Source organism: Protomyctophum parallelum, assembly GCF_964188405.1.
Source record: "Protomyctophum parallelum genome assembly, chromosome: 11".
Classification (NCBI taxonomy): Eukaryota; Metazoa; Chordata; class Actinopteri; order Myctophiformes; family Myctophidae; genus Protomyctophum; species Protomyctophum parallelum.
Window position 1 is genome coordinate 42013537 of NC_139707.1, and position 22407 is coordinate 42035943.

At 44.3% G+C, this 22407-nt stretch overlaps 1 protein-coding gene across 1 annotated transcript; it reads right to left on the reverse strand.

Moving 5' to 3' along the window:
- Nucleotides 1-2021: 2021 nt before the first annotated feature.
- On the reverse strand, nucleotides 2022-20357 carry col8a1a (collagen, type VIII, alpha 1a). Its single transcript, XM_083776522.1, has 3 exons — nucleotides 20227-20357; nucleotides 5594-5939; nucleotides 2022-4682 (listed from the first exon to the last, which is right to left on the reverse strand). Exons 2-3 carry the CDS (start codon nucleotides 5931-5933, stop codon nucleotides 2758-2760), a joined length of 2265 nt encoding a protein of 754 aa, XP_083632648.1. The 5' UTR covers nucleotides 5934-5939; nucleotides 20227-20357; the 3' UTR covers nucleotides 2022-2757.
- Nucleotides 20358-22407: the final 2050 nt, after the last annotated feature.

A 22407-nucleotide genomic window follows, 5' to 3' on the forward strand; every position in this document is an offset into this window, starting at 1 on the left:
ATCCCCATAGGGGTATTTTAAATTGCCTCATATAAGAACTGTGTTTGAAAAATAAACAAATCATCCAGGCCGCTTCACTCATATGGATATGATGAATCAACTGACTAAGAGAAAACGCTAATGTTACTGCTGCTGAATTAGTTAAATTTTCGCTAGAAACAGACTGTATCATTATATGAGTGACTGACTGTCGCAAACGATACAGAGACACCTCCCTGACAATAACGCTGAGACAGCTTGATTATTTTTGGACCACAATCGATATTAAGATCACCCCATGTTATTCTCCATAGAGAAATTACTTCCGTGAACCAGGGGAATCGAGGAGATGAGCGAGTGACGTCAGGACTTCGGCGGCTCTATACCAAGAATTTCTTAGCACTAATTTATCTACAAAAAAGAGATGAGAAACAATAAATGATTTTCTTAATTAAATCATCTTTATTTAGAAAAAACAACAGACAATTACAAAATTAAAACATTACCTACGGTTTCCTTTTGTTTACACTGAAAATGTAGCACCATTGCTTCAAAAGGGAAACGTACATTTATTTACCTTTTGAAAATTCCTTACTGAAGTCCCCTGCACTACTAGAGATCAGTAGACAAAATAATAAATTATAGACACAAATATTATTGTCAATTCATTATTTAGGCATCATTCTGGGATTAGTGTATTTTATATATTCACTTATTTTATTTTCAAAAGATTCCTGAGTTGTATGTATTTCATATACTGTGTGCTTGATTTAGCCTTCAGGCACATCTAGTATACAATGCATGTTTTGGGAATTACACTTGAATTTATTATCTCATTTCAAAACAGCTGTGAACAGAAATACTAAATATTATCAAGCTAAAGTATGAGATTCTGTCAAAATCTTTCCATTGATGACACCAATATTTTTTTAAATGTTTGCTGGCATTTCTATAAAGTCAAATTCACTGTGGATCATAATTTACACTGGAAACTAATTAAGGCCTTGAAGTATTTTCATTAGCTTATTCAAATCTTCAGACAGCAGTGGAAAACTATTTGGAACACAGCTAATTTACTATGAAAATGAGTAAAAATAACAGCTGCAAATTCATGGCTTTCTCATATTTAACATAAATCAGTTATAGTTTACTTTGTTATGCTGGTGACAAATACAACAACCCTTTTTATCAGTGTCAGCAGTGGTTTTCATATTCCATGGTAACAGTGTGTTTGTTCTCAATCTATTCTTTGTTTACTAAAATGTATGTATTACACCATTATGGCATACATTTGCCCATACTTGGCCAGTCACAAATCCTTTGTAATATCATAGCTGGTGCCAACATAATACAAAACCTAGAACAAGATGTTACGGTTCCAATCTCACTCACAGGAGCAGTTGTGAATCATTATCACAATTCCTCAAATAATATTCAACGCATGCAATGGTTTCATTTCTTTAATCAAATTTAAAAGAAATATTTTCCTTTAGATGCACCTTTTAACTTTTAGTATGCAAACCCTGAGTCCATCAATGGTTGACCACCAATATTGCTGAGGTATACACACTGTATGGTCAATTCCATGTTCCATCTCACCTCCTCATTGGTTAAAACTGGAAAAATATGTTTACAACTTTCACACATTTCATTTGTATAATTCATTGACATAGCTCTCACAAATAGCCTACTTAGCATTAGATAGTGTAAGATAATGATTGACATTAACATCCATACAAGCAGCAATAGTAGCACACTACTGGCAAACTCTTAAGCCCAAACCACACCAGTTGCAACTCCTTGCAACAAAACCGTTTTATGCAACTCCTTGCAACTCAAGGAGTTGTATTGGTGTGACCTTAAAATGGCTTCGTTGCAAGGAGTTGCAACACGGTATGGTTTGGGCTTTAGACTTAATCAAGTCAAAAATCAAGTGATGTTACAATTGTTTGTAGGTAGGTTTCATTTCACCTGTATTGTGTCACACACGCACAAGCACTGCCACACACACACACACACACACACACACACACACACACACACACACACACACACACACACACACACACACACACACACACACACACACACACACACACACACACACACACACACACACACACACACACACACACACACAAATATATATATACTGTAGTGTGTATATATGGACAAGGGGTCTTGGATTCTGCAAATGTAAGCAAATATTGGGGATTGACTGTTCGTTAATTCATATCAACGTATGCATGCTAAAATGTAGTTGTCCAACCAAAGTGAAATATATCTTTAAGTTTTCTGTTTTACATTCTTTGCCACATAGGGCAGCTGCCAGTTTTGATGAGAACTAATTAGGGCAGAGAGATAACGTGACACCATGAAATTATTAGAATCACACCAATTTTCCACCCTCCTCCCTATAGGTTAGGATTCTGCATTTCTGTTTGTACCAAATTATAAATCAAACTCCGAGTCTGAAATGATTCATTACTTGCCAAATGCAAATAAATTATATAATGTCTTCTTTGAATGTGAAGTCTTACACATTCTTACATAATTGTCAGAGCTGCGAGTACAAAACTCCTTGTACTAGCAAATACATGGCTATACTCTGCTGTACGCACGGTATATACAGACACTTCAGATTTGCCAACAGACAGTCCCGTCTTGTCCTCCCATCTCTGTTGACCGGAGCAACAGATTGTAGATGTTTTATTGAAAACAAACAAACAAACAACAACAACAAAAAAAAAACATACCACTCAAATAAATGTTTTTTTTTTACATTGGATATAACAAGTACCCGGAGAAGGAGGAGTGAACGTATTGGCCTGCATAAAGTCCACCGGCCTGGTCTGAAGGCAGCTGGATGTACACCGTATCCCCAGGCTGCAGAGGTAACACTGCACTGCCTGACGCCTGATCTAGGAAGCCCTTCTTGTATTCGTCATACGTGTACATGACCGGCTCATTGTTCCTCATCAGGGCCACCCACACGTTGGCTCCCTTGCAGTGGACGTGGTAGGCGAAGTAATAAATGCCGGCCATGTCACAGGTGAACACGCCTGTCTGGGGATTATAGTTTTGACGGCCGTTGTACAGGAGCGTGTCGAAGATCACCGGCGTGCCCACGGGCGGGAAGGGCTTGGTCACTATAGCTGTGAACGCCGGCATCTCCAGGCCACTGGCGCCGATTACCTCTGCCCCTCCTTTGGCATACTTGCCCTTCTTGCCATAACCGTCGGTCTTTGCGCCATCCAGGGTGCCCAACACAGCCATGTTATCGGGTACAGTAGCTGCTCCGGCTGGACCAGGAGGCCCGGGGAGGCCAGGCTGACCTGGCTGTCCAGCTGGACCTGCTGGGCCCTCTTTCCCTGGGGGCCCCAAGGGACCCACACCACCTGGGATCCCCTCTCCAGGAACGCCAGGGAGACCGGGAAGGCCAATATCTCCTTTTTGCCCATTTGGTCCAGGAGGTCCAAGTGGCCCTCGTCCACCATCCGTGCCTGGAATACCTTTAGCGCCTTGGGGACCCGCTTCACCACCTAATCCAGCTTGTCCCTTTGGCCCAGGAAGTCCTGAAGTACCTGGAGGACCAGGTACACCTTTGTGTCCACCGTCTCCTTTGCTGCCACTCGGCCCTGGTGGACCTCTTTGCCCTGGCACACCATCTTCTCCAGTTAGACCATCTCTTCCAGAAAGTCCAGGAGGACCCGATTCACCTGGGGCACCATCAAGCCCCTTGTGCCCTGCCTCTCCACTGTCTCCTTTAGGTCCGGGAGCACCAACACCTCCTGCTGGTCCCACAGGACCATTAGGGCCTGCCGGGCCATTTGGTCCAGGGGATCCAAGCATACCAGGAAGTCCTCCATGGCCTTTATCTCCCTTTGGTCCGGAAGGTCCGGGCCCGCCACCCAAGCCCTTATCACCTTTTGGTCCTGGGAATCCTGGTTTTCCAAATCCAGGAAGTCCTGGCTTCCCGGGCAAACCTGGTGGTCCTGGGTGTCCTTTCCCTCCCAGCATGCCTGGCTGTCCGGGCAAGCCATTCTGACCTGGTTTGCCCTGACCAGGCAGACCCGGTGGGCCAAGCGCACCGCCTTCCCCAGGTGGACCAGACTGTCCTTCATCTCCTGGTGGTCCCGGTTTCCCCGGTGGGCCCAGTGGACCGGGCTTGCCATTCAATCCGGGTCTGCCCACACCAGGTAAACCTCCACCGCCGGGTGGACCTGGGTGTCCCGGGTGTCCTTTGGGCCCGGGCTGCCCTGGCTGGCCAATTCCCTTTTCTCCCTTTGGTCCTGGTAACCCGGGAAGTCCGGGCAGACCTTTGTGTCCTGGCTCTGCGCGTGGGCCTGGCTGGCCTGGTAGTCCCTGCCCTCCTGCTTTACCTATCCCTGGCAGTCCGGGAGGTCCGGGGGACCCCTGAGGCCCTGGCTGTCCGTCTGGCCCGTCTCCGCCACCGGGGCCCATTTCCCCTTGAGGTCCGGGCTCCCCATCTACTCCTGGGTTCCCTGCTGGTCCTGGTAAGCCTGCTTTCCCTACACCAGGTTCCCCTTGTGGACCAGGAATGCCCGGAGGTCCATCAGGCCCTGCCTGTCCAAGCCCTGGAAGTCCTGGAGGTCCTGGAGGCCCAGCAGGTCCGTTTGGTCCAATTGGTCCCACTGGACCTGGTTCACGATTTCCCGTGAGGTCCCTGGGGATAGTAATACCTGTTGGCAATAGCAGAAATACTCAATGTATCAATATTTATCATTTACACATCAATGCACACAATGAAATATTTAGTGATATGTTGTTGCAATCTAAATAATGGTATAATCGGTATAAAACCAAAACACCATCCTCTAGTGCAGTGGTTCTCAAACGTTTTAGCCCAAGACCCAAGAAAAGAAATGAGATGTTTTGCAGGGCCCAAACCAGGGAAAATAGCAGATCTACACAACGCGTCGCTCCGTGCCACGTTGTGAGCTTGGAGATCTTATAGATGTGAGCTTGTAATCTATGCAAGGACTGTTCTTATGATCCACTGCATAGATCCCAGGCTGATTGCAGGCTGGCTGATTCTGGCAAGGCCTCGCTCTACACTCTTCCTACCCTCTTCCTATACCCTCGACTTATATGTATTGATGTCTATTATGTCCTGTCCCTTCGGGCCATATGGAACACGCAGCTCTCATTGTGCATTGCAACAAGGCATGTGTTGGACCACAAGTTCATGGGTTCCATGAACATGACTAGCACGGCTTGTGTGCGGTAAGTACTGGGAGCTGATGGTAGGCATGGCCCTCCACCTCAGCATCCATCTCCCAGGGGTCTAGATAGAGATATAGGCCCTTATTGGGCTGCATTCACACATATCAAACACCTATCTTGTCTGTGTTTAATGGCCGCTCCAATGGTTTGACCAAACATTTTTGTTTGATTGGGGGAGGGGGGCAGAACACATCCATCAAAGCTGTGTGTGAATGTGCGCACACGCACTCACGCACGCACACGCACGCACACGCACACACGCACACACGCACACACACACACACACACACACACACACACACACACACACACACACACACACACACACACACACACACACACACATATATATAGTAGGTAGACTCACCCTTGTCCTGTCCGGCTGCTTTAAAGACACCTTTGTCCGGTCCAGCTTTAAATCCACCCTTACGAGGGATGTCCATGCCCTTAGGCCCCTTATGCACGGGCATCTGGGGAGGCTTGTACTGGGGGTACGGCAGGTAGGGCATCTCCTTGTACTCCTGGTACTGCTGCTGCGGATAGCCCTCTTTGACCATGCCCATGTGCTGCTCGTGTTGCATTGGCTGGTGATGTTGAGGATGCTGCAGCTGCTTGTGTCCATAGTACGCCCCTCCGGTTGACACGACCAGGCCCAGCTGGAACAGTGCCAGGAGGAAGGGGTTCAGGAGGAGAGGAGGCATGGCCATAATAGCCTGAAGAAAAGGAAAGAGAGGACAGACAATTAGTCTAAATGTGGTGTTGTTGTTGTTGTTGTTAAATGTAAACCTTTTATCACTTTTGTTCAAAATTTGTTCTGCAATTGAATAACCCTACCATGCCTTAATTTGAAGTACATCCATTTGTGTCATTGTCAACTAGTGTCAATTAACAAAGGTTCAAGTTTTGTTTTAAAGTACCATCCAACTTAAGCCACTGCTTAACTCAATTGCTGTTATGATTTAATTTGCTGGAGACAGAACAACAAAATACAATACAAGCCAGAGTCTGTGTGCAATCTTTTTTCCAATGTTATGTCTGTAATTAGTAGTCATGATTAGGAAATTTGAGTTATTTTGTAGCTGTGTTCAGATGATACACTTTGCTCTTTTCTACCTTCCTGACAAAAGTGTTCTCTGTGCACCAAATATTCTGTATTAAACCCATTCTGGGCGGGAACCCCTTTAAACAAAATACACAGGATTGATGAAGGCTTTTCAAGTTACAATATTGCTTTGGTGCTAAGTAATGACACTGCTGGACTGAGATACGCGTTCCTTGACTGCTTGATTCATATGGCCAGTGACTCACATACACACTCATTTTACGATTGGAAAAACGAAATATTATAGACTTGGAATGGAACTGTTAGACACATTCTCACACACTGTACACTGCAAAAAATGGCCCACACCCCACAAAAATACTACAGTAAGGATACAATAAGGATCTACAATCCACTTTTGTTGTTCCTTGGTTTCTCAATTTGGAACTTGGAAATGTCTAAGTTGTTCAGGGATATTATGATTTACTATGAAATCGTCAGTCAGTGTACCATGTATGTATGTATGTATGTATGTACACATTCATTGTGTGTGTGTGTGTGTGTGTGTGTGTGTGTGTGTGTGTGTGTGTGTGTGTGTGTGTGTGTGTGTGGTGTGTGTGTGTGGGTGTGTGTGTGTGTGTGTATGTGTGTGTGTGTGTGTGTGTGTGTGTGCTCGCATGCGTGTGTGTGTGGTGGCAAGGGGAGGAAAGAGGGCTATTGTTGTTGGAACATTATTTCATGACACATTTGCTATATGTTTCTCTACAAAACCAATAAAATATGTTTACCAAAAAAAAGTCACCGGTTTATGAAAATGTAAAGCCATGGAGCTTTGAATTTGAAAACGATGGAGCTTGCATGCAGAAAAATAAATTTAACCTGCACTTCTTTATATGTACGTGTAAAAGTTTTATTCTGATTGTGTGTAATGTGAGTTCAAACCCATTCCCGGTTTCTCTCTCTGTCCCCAGCAAATTAAAAAATGAATCACACTATGATTCACTGCGTTTGTCTGTTGGCCAGGCCTTTGATGTGAATCCGATCCCTTCTTATGAACTTGAATGTTACAGTAAAGTGAATATACTAACTCCATCAAGACTGATGACGGCACCTTGGCTGGTAATCCAGTCTGGCAGTGGGCCGCGGGTTCGACCCCCGATCCCGACGGCCTTTAGTGCATGTCACCCCCCGACCCCCCATATCTCTCCCCATTTCCTGTCAGCCTACTGTCTATCCCTCCATAAATAATATAAAATAAAGGCAAAAGAAAAAAGAAGACTGATGACATAGAGAATAGATGATGAGACCTTTATATTAGTCCATCAAAGTGCTAAATTCATGTGGTTTCTATTACCCCTTGAAGTCTCTATGCCGCCTCAGCAACAACTGCTATTCAGTTTTAGCATAATACAAATGACTCAGTCACATAATATTAGAGCTGCTGTGGTTGATGTGGAATTATTATTGATGGGTCTCTTTCACCTTCTCTCTATTTGGTATCGGGTTACAGCAAATCTTTTCAAATTAAATATTCTACTGGCTCAGCAGTTTCATCGTAAATAAATGAAATGTTTAGAATGCATGACCCCCTTTTTGCATTAAGCTCAAGTGTATGATAAAGTCTGACTTTGGGTTAATTCCTGCGCAGGCAGCCATCAGCCACCAGAGGGAACCACATTATATGTTGCTATATCCATGGGCTTCAGCAAGTGGCTGCCCTCTGTGTTGACCTCTACCAAAATCTCAGCTACTTTCTTCTAAACACAAAACAGAACTGGATGTCGGTTTCCATGATGAACAGGTTCCCAACAGCAGTACAGCTAAACGGTAACTTTAACCACTTTCAACCTGTCAGCATGTCATGTCATTGTAGACTTAAAATAGCCAATCTACAAGCTCACTGCTGATATTTCTGAATGACACTGTACAACAAGGCATGTAAACTACTAGGGCTTAACACCGCTCATCTGTTTTATGATGGGGATGCACTGTAGCCTAATACCTGCATTATCCCACTGTACAACACATGTTGACAGATTCATCGTTTTACAAGACTCCAGACAGACAGACACCAGACAGTGGCCTTGTGGTTAGAGTGTCCGCCCTGAGACTGGGAGGTTGGGGTTCGATCCCCGGCCGGGTCAGACTGAGGTAAAAACGGGACCCAATGCCTCCCTGCTTGGCACTCAGCATCAATGGGTTGGATTGGGGGGTTAAATCAACTAATCACATGGGCACTGTTCCTTGGCTGTGGATCACCGCTCCAAGAGATGGGTCAAATGCGGAGAACTAATTCCACTGCCGTAACATGTTTTACAAATCGTACGACTTTGACTTTGAACATGCTTGCTTTCATTGCCTGCCACTCAAAAGTCATTTTTACAAGAGTGTTAAGTATTTCTGTCACCCCCTCAGCTCAGTGGCTTTGTGGTATGAGTGTCCGCCCTGAGACTGGGAGGTCGGGGTTCATACCAAAGACTATAAAACATGAGACCCAATGCCTCTCTGCTTGGCACTCAGCATCAAGGGTTTGATTGGGGGTAAGTCCCTGCGACATACTAGCGTCATGTCCAGGGGGTGTACTTGTACATGCCTCACGCTACAGAAAAAGGAGATAGGCTCCTGCCCTATAGAGCAGTCCCTTTCGGAAACGACGAGTGGCCCAGGAAATAATTACCCATTCATTTTCCCCATAGGCTTTTCAAAAAGTATTTATTTAAAGACTTTTACGCCTCAGACAAAGACAAGTGTTGTACCCTGCCTTTATTTTCTTCACAACTCTTCTTTCGTCACAACTTTGGTACAAAAATACTGATTCAGATTCTGTGTTATTGTCACTTTTCCACGGCCAGGTACATAGACCTACCGTACATGTGAAATTCTTAAGCTAAGCGTCACTACAATAAAATAAAAACACAAAACAGCTTAAAAAAAAACAAGATTGCAAAAAGAAGATGATGTCATTATATAGCTGCGACTGCGACTTTAAATTGCACCTATAAACTTGACCAAATCATCTTTAAAAAACAACTCACCTAATAACGGCACCTTTCTTATAGTGCCATGTGTGTATGTGTGTCTGTAATCGGCAGGGTTCAATTTATAAAGAAAAAAAGCGGAGGTCATTTTCTTAACCACTCTTATCCCTATGTACTTCATCAAAAGACGAATAACAACAAATTAGCCGATCTACGATCTATCTAAGTTATTGAGATTGTTGATTGCCTATTTTTGGGATGCATGCAGTCTGACCAGAAGACTGACCGAAAGCCAAACATCACCAGAGGGGGGATGTCAAAAGCAGAGGCAACCCCCAGCAAATTGAACCCTGTGTGTCTGACTGCTCAACGGCTTGATTCCGTCCAGTCAGAACACAAAACAGGACAGCTGTGAGCCAACAGAATGATGGTAAATGGTAAATGGTGCATTTATAAAGCGCCTTTATCCAAGGCGCTTTACAGAGATTGTGCATTACATTCACCCATTCACACACACATTCATACACCGATGGCAGCGGAAACCATGCAAGGCACCAACCAGCACATCGGGAGCAATTAGGGGTTCAGTGTCTTGCTCAAGGACACTTCGACAGTAACTCTGGGGGAGCCCGGGTTCGAACTGGCAACCTTACGGTTACCATCCAGGCTGAGCCACCGCCGCCCCCAGGTGAAGCTGGGCCGCCCAGAGTAGACCATGTTCTAGTCTTACACCCATTATCCCACCGCTGTGCATTCCCTTTCAAATGGCCTGTAACACAAGATGCCACAGTTTGCTTTGGTTTAATGTCTGGTCCAGGTGGAAGGCTTTGGGGTTTGGTACTGTAGTGTGAAAGCCCATCTCACCCTCTGAGGTCTAGCAATGATTCAAACAAACAGCCTTTCTGTCTCCATAAGTCATATACCGGCCAGCCCATCCCTGCCCACCCATGCAGCCAAGCCATGCTCTCTACCTCTGCCAGTGTCAATCACACTGAATCAGCCCGTTTCAGTTCATACTTAAACCTAATTTATCCCTTGACTATTAAAAAAAAAAAAGTGTCAATGTGGCTAACAAAATATAACGGATGATGATGAAATGAAATTAAGAAAATGTGATGTAATTTTTTGGCGGGTATAGTGACAAAGAATGGATTAGGCTTAAATGAGTGTGCTCTGCCCCAAATCCTGACCTGGAATCCATCCTCATCGCCTGCTCTGCCGTCAGGTCCACAGATGGACAAGCATCGTCTTTTGCCCTTTGGCTGTTGCCGTTTCTCAGGCAGCTGGTGATTTTAACACAGTGGTGCCACTCTCTCTCCCCCCATGTGAGCGGGCCGTCTCGTGCCTTTGAAGGAGGCCCGTCTTATTTCCGGCAAAGATGGAAGTCTGACATGTCCAGACTCCCAGAGGAATGTTGCTCCGTTTTCCCAACTAGGGTGACCGGAGCTATTTCTGCTCCCTGAAGTCTTTCATTTAGACCTTGTCATATTATGATGGTGTCACCAGCCAAAAATAGCAGATCTATAAGCATAATATGGGCTTGTATATCTGCTATTTTTGGAGTGCAACACTGGTGCCCAACAAAGCATAGAACAGGCATCCTTTGTCAACAATACAACACTTCAAAACACTTAGATGGAGGGATAAGCCCAAGAGTCTGCTACACAGGTTGGGAACTAATTATAGTATTAAAAACACCATTCTCTTTCTCTCTGTGCACATAAAACAAATTAATGTTGACCATGGACCCCCAGGGCTCTATACTAGCCCCCCTTCATTTCTCCAAGAAAGTAGCTGATCTACAAGCTCACAACAAGTTGCATTGCAACGTATTTGTGAGCTTGTAAATCTGCTATTTTCACGTACATTCACCCCTGAATAGGGACGGTAGGGTTCACGTGGTTACGAATGCTTAGAAACTATTAAGGAGTCCAAGACAGGAGACAGAAAGATGTCCCTCGGCCCCCGAGACATTTAGCAGGGTTTCTGGGTTTGTGTAAATCTCAGACAGAGTTCTGCCACTATAAATAGCATGTCAGAGAGTAAATAAATTGAAAAAGGGACTGAAAGTGCCCTGAAGTTTTGTGATGTAGGTGCCAACTTTCACCTACTTTCTAATGGCATACCATTCAGGGCTGTACTGAGACAAATATTCGGCCCGGACATTTTCGCGGAATTTGTCCCAGACTGGCCCACCACAACCAGCGTGCAGATACAGATACTATTACTGACGTTTCGGGTCGAGCCCCATACAAATACTTGAAATACAAGCCCTTAACATCCCCACATTTACAGTAAACATAAATGATACACAGCCAACAGACAACTCATTTAACATTTGGCCCAGACCGGCCCACCAGAGGGTCGGCCCACCGGGCATATACTAATTTATTGATCCATTTGAACAGCACGAAAGCAGGCATGAACCGCAGATTGGTAAGAGAGATACGAGGAAGAAATAATGTGAAAACAATACAGAAATCATATCCGTGTGAAGTGAGGGGCGCTCTTATCATTAAACATCATCATACATCATCTCATGATTTGCTCTTCTACATATGACGTAACTTTTGCCTTCATTGTCGATGGCATTTAATGTTTGTGTTGCCACAAATGTACGTCATATTTGAGGCACATATGACCTAATTCCTTTCATCCTTTCATTGTCAATGGCAAATATTGAGACGTGTGGGGACAAAAGCTGTATATCAAAAAAAATAAAAAAAAATCACACTTGTGTGAAGCGAGCGCCGCCTTTTTACATCGTGATGATGATGTATGATGATGAGAACATCATCATACTGCTGCAGCCAATCGAAGTCAATCGAATACGGACAGACATAGGCCTACACACAAAGCTGTGCCGCTCAAAAATATACATAGACTTGGACTGACCGCCGGTTTAGCGTAATGTGTAAACCATTATTTAATAGCGTGGATATAAATGCAATCTGGCCAAAGGCGTGCATGTGTGCATGTGTGCCTGCATGCGTGCCTGCATGCGTGCCTGGGTGCGTGCGTGCGCGTGTGCCTGCCTGCATGCGTGCATGCATGCATGCGTGTAACTATTTATGAGTGTGTGAATACTAGGTGTGTGTAGAAGTGAGGAGAAACGTTCTGTCAGCACATGGGGTTACAGATCATAGCGACTGTCGGCCTAGAACAAGCAAGGTTCTGTTCAGTGTCACATAACAACAACCTCACTTCTCCGAGACACGACTGAGGCTGATGGAAATACCACATGTTCTTACGCAGAATACTTAACTATAGCCTGTTATTGGACATTATGTCGGCCGCTTTTGTGACTAACGTAATATTGACAAGGACCTACAGGTTGAGAACCCCTGATCTAATCTATACTACATATGTCAATGTGACTGGAAACACAATGTTATGTCTGAAAATATGTCTGGAAATATTGACTGTAGATGATCTACATTCTACAAGGTCACACCGAGTCGCGATGCAACGCGTCGTTATGAGCTTGTAGGTCGACAATGTCCTTCTATTTTTCATAAAACCTGTATGAAACTATAAAACAGGTGGTTAATCAGTATAGTAGTAGTAGTAATAGTTGCAGCCCTTGGTTGTTAAATGTAAATTAAAGGATCATAGTTGTGTGATAACATTATGGGTGATGTCATGTGATCTGTTTCTCATATACATTTCAGTGGGTTGATTTTAATTTACAGAACGTTGGAAAGCTATGCAACACTTTCTGTCACCACTTCCTGACAAGCAGTCAGGCTTTATGGAGTGTAACGGAGAACAAGAACAATGTTCTGTATTTTTTTTTACAACATTAATTCACCACACTTTCCATACAGGCCGGCTAACAGACACTACAGGACTCTCTTACAGTAGCCCAGTTATTAGTTAACAAGAATTATCCTCCACACACACTCATGCATGTACTGTACATACAAACGCATGCCCACAACTTCCAGTGAGGTTTGTCACTGCGACAACCGATAACCGGTAAGCTGCCAATAACCACTGGATGATACGGTAACGGGGTGATCATAGATATCTGAGGTTTGGACTCCTCCTTGACATCTGTTGCCAAGAAGAGCCATGTGTGGTTGGTCACACACCAGCGAGCCTCTCAGCATGCCCCGCCTGGCCCAGACAGAATAAAAAATAAGCAAAGCTCCTCCGATGTAGTCTACTATTGTGTGCATGTACATGTGTGCGTGTGCACACGTGTGTGCTTCCCGTGACTACTTCCAGATGTCCATCATTCTGACACTTTACATAAATAGACGTGTAGGGAATTGTCCATCAGGTGTGTGATGTACAGTAACAGCACACACATGGGTCACACGTGTGGCGCTGAATCGAGCGTTGCCCAGGAGATGGAGAGGTGTTCAGGTGCTAGAAGCATGTACTCCACCATCGTGTCAAAACCATGGGGGATATGCACATTGCACGGCATTGCTACAGTACATCTGCCAGAGCTTTTCACTTCCTCGCATTACTCCTGATTCCCCCCCATTGCCGGTTGGATGGGACGACAAAACTCGACAACCGAGATTTCCATTAGGCTGTCATGAACTTAAGGGACGAATGCTTGTTGAAAACATTAAAGATAGATTTCCATACAGAGCTCTCTCATTAAAAGTCACATTTGGGCCGCGACATACTCGTGATTTCATCATTCCAAAGTCTGGCAGGAGTCTGTGGCAAAAATCATGAAGAGTGAGGGAGAGGAAATAATTCAGGGTCGTATGGTAGGGTCACTGGTAAATGATATATGGAATATTTCTGCTGTAGAACATATAGAAGTACACTGGTACATCCAGTACACTGTATGCAGACATAATCATTTTAATAACAGGCTTACTGTACCATCACCCCATCTCTCCACCTCTACAGTAAACAGTGGATACATGTTCATGCGGGCCACCAAGAACCCATTCATTAGCTTCAGTTTTATAGCATTCCAGTTCAAATATTGTCTGCTCATTGTTTCATCACTTAGAATTCCACATGTTTATTCTGTATCATTAGTTCTGTCTCCTGAATGGATGAAATTGGTATCCTGACTTGAAAATGTATTTTCTGATGACTAAAGAGCTGGAGAGACTAATAAACGAACACTGTATAGCAATGATTACTATTGGAATTTGGAGCTATTCAACACTAATTTGAACAAAGTAATATCACTTTACACACCGCTTTTATGTACAAAGTTTAAAGAGGCTCCTGTCTTAACTTTCTGAAACACACCTGAATCTATAATTTCCTAGCGCACAGCAGCAGACTGAAACTAGCGCACTAAAACTATTGAACGCAGACACAAAAAAGACCCGAGCCAACACAACACACACACATACTGTACACTGATGGGGGAATATCAGCAGATGTGACGGTCGGAGCACACCGCTGAGTGCTGTAAAACATTTCCTCTCAAAAACATACCCCCCCCCCCTCCCCCCTCCCCAACTCATGCATTAGACGTCAATGGCAATGCCCAGTGCTGCACCTCCCAGACGGACATCTGTCTATCCTCCCTTTCTCCTGACAGATACAAACATTTCGCTTCTCGCTGTCTCCGATTCTTCCTCTCACTCGATGTGAACAGAGCAATGTCTGTTCCATAGCCCCCCCCAACCCACCTTCCTTCCTTCCTTCCGCTCTCTCTCTCTCTCTCTCTCTCTCTCTCTCTCTTTGCCTCCTCCTCCATTGGACACATCCTTGGTCAATGGTCAGTGACCTGAAGCCACTCGATGACCCTGCAGTTCCCCGTGGAGGTGAAGGGAAGAGGAAGCAAGTGAAACCACCCAGTTGCCATGCAGTGTAGTTGGGCGTAACGCAGAGAACCCACCGTGTTACCACTGGGTTGATTAGGAGAGAGACAGAGACAGCACCTTGTTAAAGGGCCACTTCAACCCCCCTTTTGCAACCAGATCTTTTTTTGAGTGGTGCAACCACTCCAAGGAACAGCAATGTCCGTGTGTATGTGTTGTTCACCTATGTGTTCACCTACTACTGGTTAATGAGCACCAGCATATGACTATTAGTACCAGTAGGGGGCGCCAGAAACAGAGAGGATAGTGCTGCTCTGTTGCCTGCTAATGAGAGAGAGAGAGAGAGAGAGAGAGAGAGAGAGAGAGAGAGGTGAGGGGGGGGGGGGGGGGAGGGGGAGTTGCACCACTCGGTTTATACGGGTGTGATTTCTTTAATGATGTTTGGGAGAAAATAAACACTTTCCCAGTGATGTTGGACACTGGTCTCACTTCTTTCCTGGACTACATGTTGTCTCTGTAAGACAGCCCTCCCCCTCTCCACAAGGTGGGTGAGTGCAGCAAAGCATTATGGTCATTGTAGTAATCCAGCAGTGAGACCAGTGTCCTAAAATGAAATACTAAAATATGTAAAAACACAAATTACCCACATAAAAAAAGAAACAGCTTTCCCGTCGATTTTCTGAAAAAAGCATCCAGTGTTTCTTGTCTCCTAAACATCATTAAAATAAGATCTGGTTGCAAAAGGGGTGAAGTGGCCCTTTTGGTCAATGCTCTTTGGTCACTCAGAATAGCCAAATGGCATTGATCACGCCTCCAGGTCTTAAATTAAGTAATAAGACCTGGTACTTAAGACACGCAAAATACAGCCCTTTAAGTGTCTTGCTCAGGGACACTTTGACAGTACAGTATGCTGCTGGGTGAGCCCTGGGGGGACATGGTCCTGTCACATCAGATATGGCCTCCAGTGTCAAATACTTGTTCACTTAAGATATACAGTACATATCCATGTTTCCCTTTTATCTAGGGGAGGCGGTGGCTCAGGGGTAGAGTGGCTTGATGGCAACCACAAGGTTGCCAGTTCAAACCCAGGCTCCCCCAGAGTTAGTGTTGAAGTGTCCTTGAGCAAGACACTTGAACTGATGCACAATCTATGTAAAGCGCCTTGGATAAAGGCGTTATATAAATGCACCATTTATCTAGTCTCTGGCATCTACCTACAGGTAATGTTAGGAAGAGCCCATATTTACCTATCACTATGGAAAAACTTGATAAATTTATAAAATAATTAAGCGATACTGATGCATTCCAAATATTATGCACCTATGGACTGGCATCACGGCAGTTGTGTGAAACCCTGCTCTACAGTACGTTTGCATGTGAATGTGAATGTGTGTGTGCGTGTGCGTGTGCGTGTGCGTGTGCGTGTGCGTGTGTGTGTGTGTGTGTGTCGTAAGTCTTGCAAGGGTACTGTATGTGTGTACGCCTCACACGAATCAATGAATTTACTGTGGCCTATGTTTGTGTATGTTGGTGGTTTTGCATTTGAGCGGTGTGACATCAGTCTTCAGAATAAAAACCATCGCCTTATTCAGTCAATCTTGACTCGTTCAGCCGCAGTCATTATTTCAGTGAAAAAGAAATGGCTTCTCTCTCTCTCAGCATCACCAGACTTTCTTTCTTTTCTTGCTGCACGTCAGGAAAAATTGCTGCCTGACCGAGATGACAATGTTCCAATCCCACTGAGCATGTTTAGCAAACCGCTGAGCCTTCTCATTCCACTCACTGCAGCCACAATCCTTCACAGATACCTCACCCAAAATCTAGCCATGTGCATTCACTGATGAGTCACTGAGGGTCCTCCAGCACAGAAATGCACGCACGCACGCACGCACGCGCACACGCACACGCACTTAAACACACCTCTTTCGGGGTTGTATTTCTTCATGGTAAACTTTCTCTGGTGTCTCAATGAAATGAGAAAAACCTTTTGCAAGCTCCCAAAGCCTTTATCACAAAGCACACCCCATAAAATTAACACCTCTTCAAGTCACACGGCAGAGCTCTTGTTTAAACAAACACAAACACACAAAGAGAATGGGAATGGCTAGGCTACTACAACACACACACACACACACACACACGCACGCACACGCACGCACGCACGCACACACACTAACACACACACACACACACACACACACACACACACACACACACACACACACACACACACACACGCACGCACGCACACAGCTGTGAACCTAAACGACCAAGCTGTTTACGGATTCTGTCCCCTCTCTTATTGTCCACTGTCATTCTCGCTCTCGGTTCTTTTGTTCCTTTGAATTCAGCATTCCTGAAGTTTTTCTGAAGAATGAATACAGGCAATTTACACACACACACACACACACACACACACACACACACACACACACACACACGCACGGTCGCACGCACGTGCACATGACCTCTTTGACCTTTCACCTATTGTGCCCACCTGGAGGCCTCACAGAATGGTCAGCTGTGTTTGTGGTTCTCATGCCCCGCCTGGCACACTAACCTGCTTCAAAGTAAACACACGTTTCTCCCACCTGGTAGGGCTGAGGCACACTGACCCCTGATTTATACTTGGTTGTGCGCTGCAGTGTCGTGCCGGCTGAAATAGCAGATGTACAAGATCACATAATAATGCTGTATAAGGCTAACCTGCATGAAGTGAACACAGGGCAGGGTAGCCTACTCCTCGGCCTGAATATTTGTGTCTTAAGCCAATGGGGAAGGAGAGAGAGTATAGAGGGAGCCTGCCTGGCCTCCACGTGCATAAATAAGTGAAGAGGAATTTATAATCAGAGGGACTGTGGAAAATACACCGTGTCCCTGCAGAGAAAAGCATGCAGTGAGGGGAGGAATTGTTTGAAAACTAGCATAATATATTTCATTCACTGTGCATGAGGTTACCTTGAAGATGACATAATAAGCGGAAACCTTGTATTTATATTTAATTTGTTTTTCCCTTTTTGTTTTGTAATTAAGGGCCTATTTCACCGTACAGGAGTGTCTAGTGCAAAAACAGCCGATTTACAAGCTCACAACACGCCACATGATGAATCGTCGTGAGCTTATTATAGATCTCAAATCTTCACAAAATTTGTTTTTTAAATTTAAGTGGTTATGTGTGTCTGTGGGTTTTATAAATATTTAATAATAATAAAATAAAATAAAAACATTAGCTTGTGCGTTCCATTGGAACACAGGTTATTTTTCCATTTCCTGAAAAATAACAGGTTTGGACATACAAGGCTTCCACCAATGCTATCGAGACTAATGTCAGTGAGTGCATACTATATCCCCCTAGGCCTAGATAGACCCTCCAAACAGCAAAACCATGAAATGGTATGTATTGAATGAATTATGCTTTTCAGATTATACCAGTTCAAGTTATGCAATGTACCAAACGGATAACAAATAATGAAATTCAATATTTCCATCTACTTCAACACAAATTAACCCAGATGTTTTGATGAGACAACGTTCAGTTATAAAGTCTCCTAATTACATAGGCTACTACTAGAACTGCCAATAGTAATGTGAGGATATGTACAACTGTGAGAGGAATGGGATTATCCCAAGCATTTCAATATTTCTTTTATTTTTAGTTTTTTTCTCTGACTTTATTGATGTGAAAGATAGTGAAAGTATACTGACAGGAAATGGGGAGAGAGATGGGGGGGGAAGACACGCGGCAAAGGTGGAACCAGCCTTTATGTAACCAGACGGCTGAGCTAACCGTCCGGGCCAGCATTTAGATCTTGAATAAGGTAAGAAAAAGCCTTTCCTCAGCCTCACGAGTTCATTGTCTGATTTCCGTTGAACTGTCTGACATGATAGGAAAAAAGTACAAATTATAGATGTTCTTCTTACAAATATATATATATATATATATATATATATATTGTATCTATCTATCTATCTATCTATGTATTTATGTATTTCTTTGTTTGTTTATTTCAGAGAATGTAGTGTGTTCAGATAATGTAGTGTGAGTGTGTGTGTGTGTGTGTGTGTGTGTGTGTGTGTGTATATATATTGGGGAAAAAAAGGCCATAGTAGGAAAGGTTAAAGGGTCGGCGAGCCTATGCTTGAGAACTAAACCAATGAACTCTCTTAGACAGAGATATCAACCAATGAGAAGAGCTGTCATAATCCCTGGGAGAAAGAAGTGCTCTCGCAGCCAATGGCAGTGTTTACTCTGTTCTCTCTTCTCACCACACTGACGCTCTTGGCCCATCACATACTGTAGACCTGACAGTTTGGCTTCAGCCCCGTGCACGCACGCGCACACACACACACACACACACACACACACACACACACACACACACACACACACACACACACACACACACACACACACACACACGCACGCACACAAGCACACGTGCGCGCGCACACTGCAAACACAAAACATTTGCGCACATATATTTGCCCTGAGCATCTCGACCTTTCTATCCTGAATGCTCATAATCCTGTTTCATTGGGGAGGGTCTGTAGGAGAAGAGCCTTTGTGACACCAAAATGTGTCACGGGTGTTGATTCCACAACACCCAAGAAGACACTATAGCATCCCCAGAAAGATGGTCTCTGTACTGGTCGACTGTCTGAAGATCCAGGAGGTAGCCATTCATAAAAGCATTTATATATTATGTATACTGTCATACACAAAACACCAATAATGATTACATTGGTGAATACACCAAACATTAGCCAGAGTTCAACAAATTATTTCAGTTGAGCTTAAATTGCTTTTTCCGTATGATATGAGTCCACAAAAACAGTGAAAGGAATTACGTACAGTGTGAATGTCACAGCATGACATTGCAGAGTTGCAAAAGTGTCATCACTGATTTCAGTGCAAATCATTACATTTGTACCATGCGTGCACCCGTGACAAATCCCAACTAGAGACATGAGCTTAAATCACCAAGGGAATACCAGATGGCATTTTAAATTCACTGGATTCAGTGGATTGACACATTAGCTAATGACAAACAGCCTACTTACATCTTCTATGCCAATATGATTCACACAACTTGACACGAGACATAAAACAACCATCATAAATACAAAACCATCATCACACAGTGACCTCTGTGTGACAATATCAACAAAGCCACGCGCTATACAGCGGAGAGAGTGTGATGCTGAACGTGAGTGGATCATCTGCTCTTACCTTTCTCTGTGTGAAGGCCCGGATACGGTGAAATAATCACTGCAGATCGAGACAGCCACCCACACCCACACACACACCCACACACACACACCCACACACAGAATGCTATAGACAGACAAGCAGATAAGGACAACTCTGGGAGACGTGCTCTGAACAGACTTAGAGCGCACGGCCCACATTATATCTACTGCAGGGTGGAGCCACTGGGAGGGGCGGAGAGAGAGAGGAGAGGGGAGAGGGAGAGAGAGGCCTCGAGTGGTGTGGTGGATACGAACCCTAAAAGAATCATGATGATGCCACCTCCTCAGGCAAACACTAGCTTATTTTCCAGGCATCGGCCGGTGCCCCGGGTGCTGGATGGTGTGGCGATGAACAACAGGTATTATTAATGCTTCGGTCTACTGGCCATGGCGTATACTGCTGTGTGAACTAAGACGTTGAGGTGATTCATCAACTTGCGAGTGAGTTCCAGAAGACACACGCTGACCATCTGGGCCTGGTTTGCTCCTCAAAGCCAGTTACTCTTAAAAACCATTTCAATTTCAAGGACCCCCACGTCTGATAAACATTAGGCCACGGATCCCCTATACTTTTCTTTTAATCTCTGTGACGTGACCCCAATCTAGACTGTAAAGAAAATCCTCTGTCCATTTTGGTTATATCTGTATACATTCTCAGAGTTATACAGACCATATAATGGGTCCATTTGGTTCCTATTCTATTCAACATTTATATAGCTTGGGACCCCCTTGGAGAACCTGGAACCCCATCATGGAAGCCCCTCGTTGGACACCTGGGGGTCCTATGAGTCAGTGAGTGCTCTATAAGTCAACCTGTTCTGCCTTTTAACTATACTGCTGAGTCAGGGTTCTGTTCACCCCTCCACAGAACAGGTTCATTCTGTGAAGCGTGCGCACACGCACACACACACGCACACGCACACACACACACACACACACACACACACACACACACACACACACACACACACACACACACACACACACACACACACACACACACACACACACACACACACACACACACACACACACACACGAACAGGAGACCCGGGTTTCAACATCTTTATTTGTATTCACATTTTACAAGAAATGTCTTGAACACAAACAATAGTGGATGCGCAAACTTGAGAAAACTAGTGCTTCAGGATACAGATCACGGCTACAGAAAGCATCGCCTTCTCCATATATGGCGACTGCCAATTATTGCAGACACTGAACAGAATTTTGCCGATGCCCTAGCTCTCGGCTTGGCCATGCCTGCAATCTGCAGGCCCCTCACGACTGATTTGTGGACATTACCGAGGATTCCAAATATGAACACAAGTAGTTTACATCTCACACACACACACACACACACACACACACACACACACACACACACACACACACACACACACACACACACACACACACGAACAGGAGACCCGGGTTTCAATCGGGGCGATCACACATGACACATGAATAAATAATCAGACACTTATTCTTAGAAGTCACCAGAAGTCACTGTCACAGAGTAATGACCAATTACCTGCCAGTATTACTTCTTCTACGGTATTCTAATTAACACAATTAACAAATCTACAGGTGTACTGTATGTACTTCATTGAACGGGGTCCCTCCTTTTTTTTCCCTCTACACCAAATCTCAGCTGAAAGTATAGCAGATCTAACAGCTCACAATGCGTCGCAACGTTTTGTGAGCTTGTAGACATGCTATTTTTTTTTGGCCCTATTATGACATGCCCAGAACAGGGATGATGCTGAGGGTCATTCGATTAATTCAAGATTATTCGACAAGACAGCGTAATGGTCCCACGTCACAAATTAAACAAAGCAGATGTTCGGTAGCCATTGTGCAGACATTCCCCAGTCTGTGATTTTGGGGCGGGAACCCCTTTTGGTGTTGGCATCATGTTATGCTTTAGCTATTGAAAAATAGCAGATCTACAAGCTCATAGCGCGCCACCGAGTGGCGCGCTACGAGCTTGAAGATGTGCTATTTTTGTAGGTCTGCTATTTGTTTTATTTATTTTTAAATCGAAGAACGACTGACATAGAAACTTTTTCAGAAAACTGTCAGGATGTATAGAAGACATTTTTAGAATCTGATCCCAGGTCAAAATGGGTTAAAAAGAGAAAAAAAAGGTTTCCAAACATAC

Excerpts from the sequence above, each read along its gene's own strand:
- col8a1a (XM_083776522.1), bottom strand. The coding sequence starts at position 5,933 with ATGGCCATGCCTCCTCTCCTCCTGAACCCCTTCCTCCTGGCACTGTTC. Across the intron at positions 4,683-5,593 it reads AGCAGCCGGACAGGACAAGG|GTATTACTATCCCCAGGGAC; the intron begins GTGAGTCTACCT and ends TATTGCCAACAG.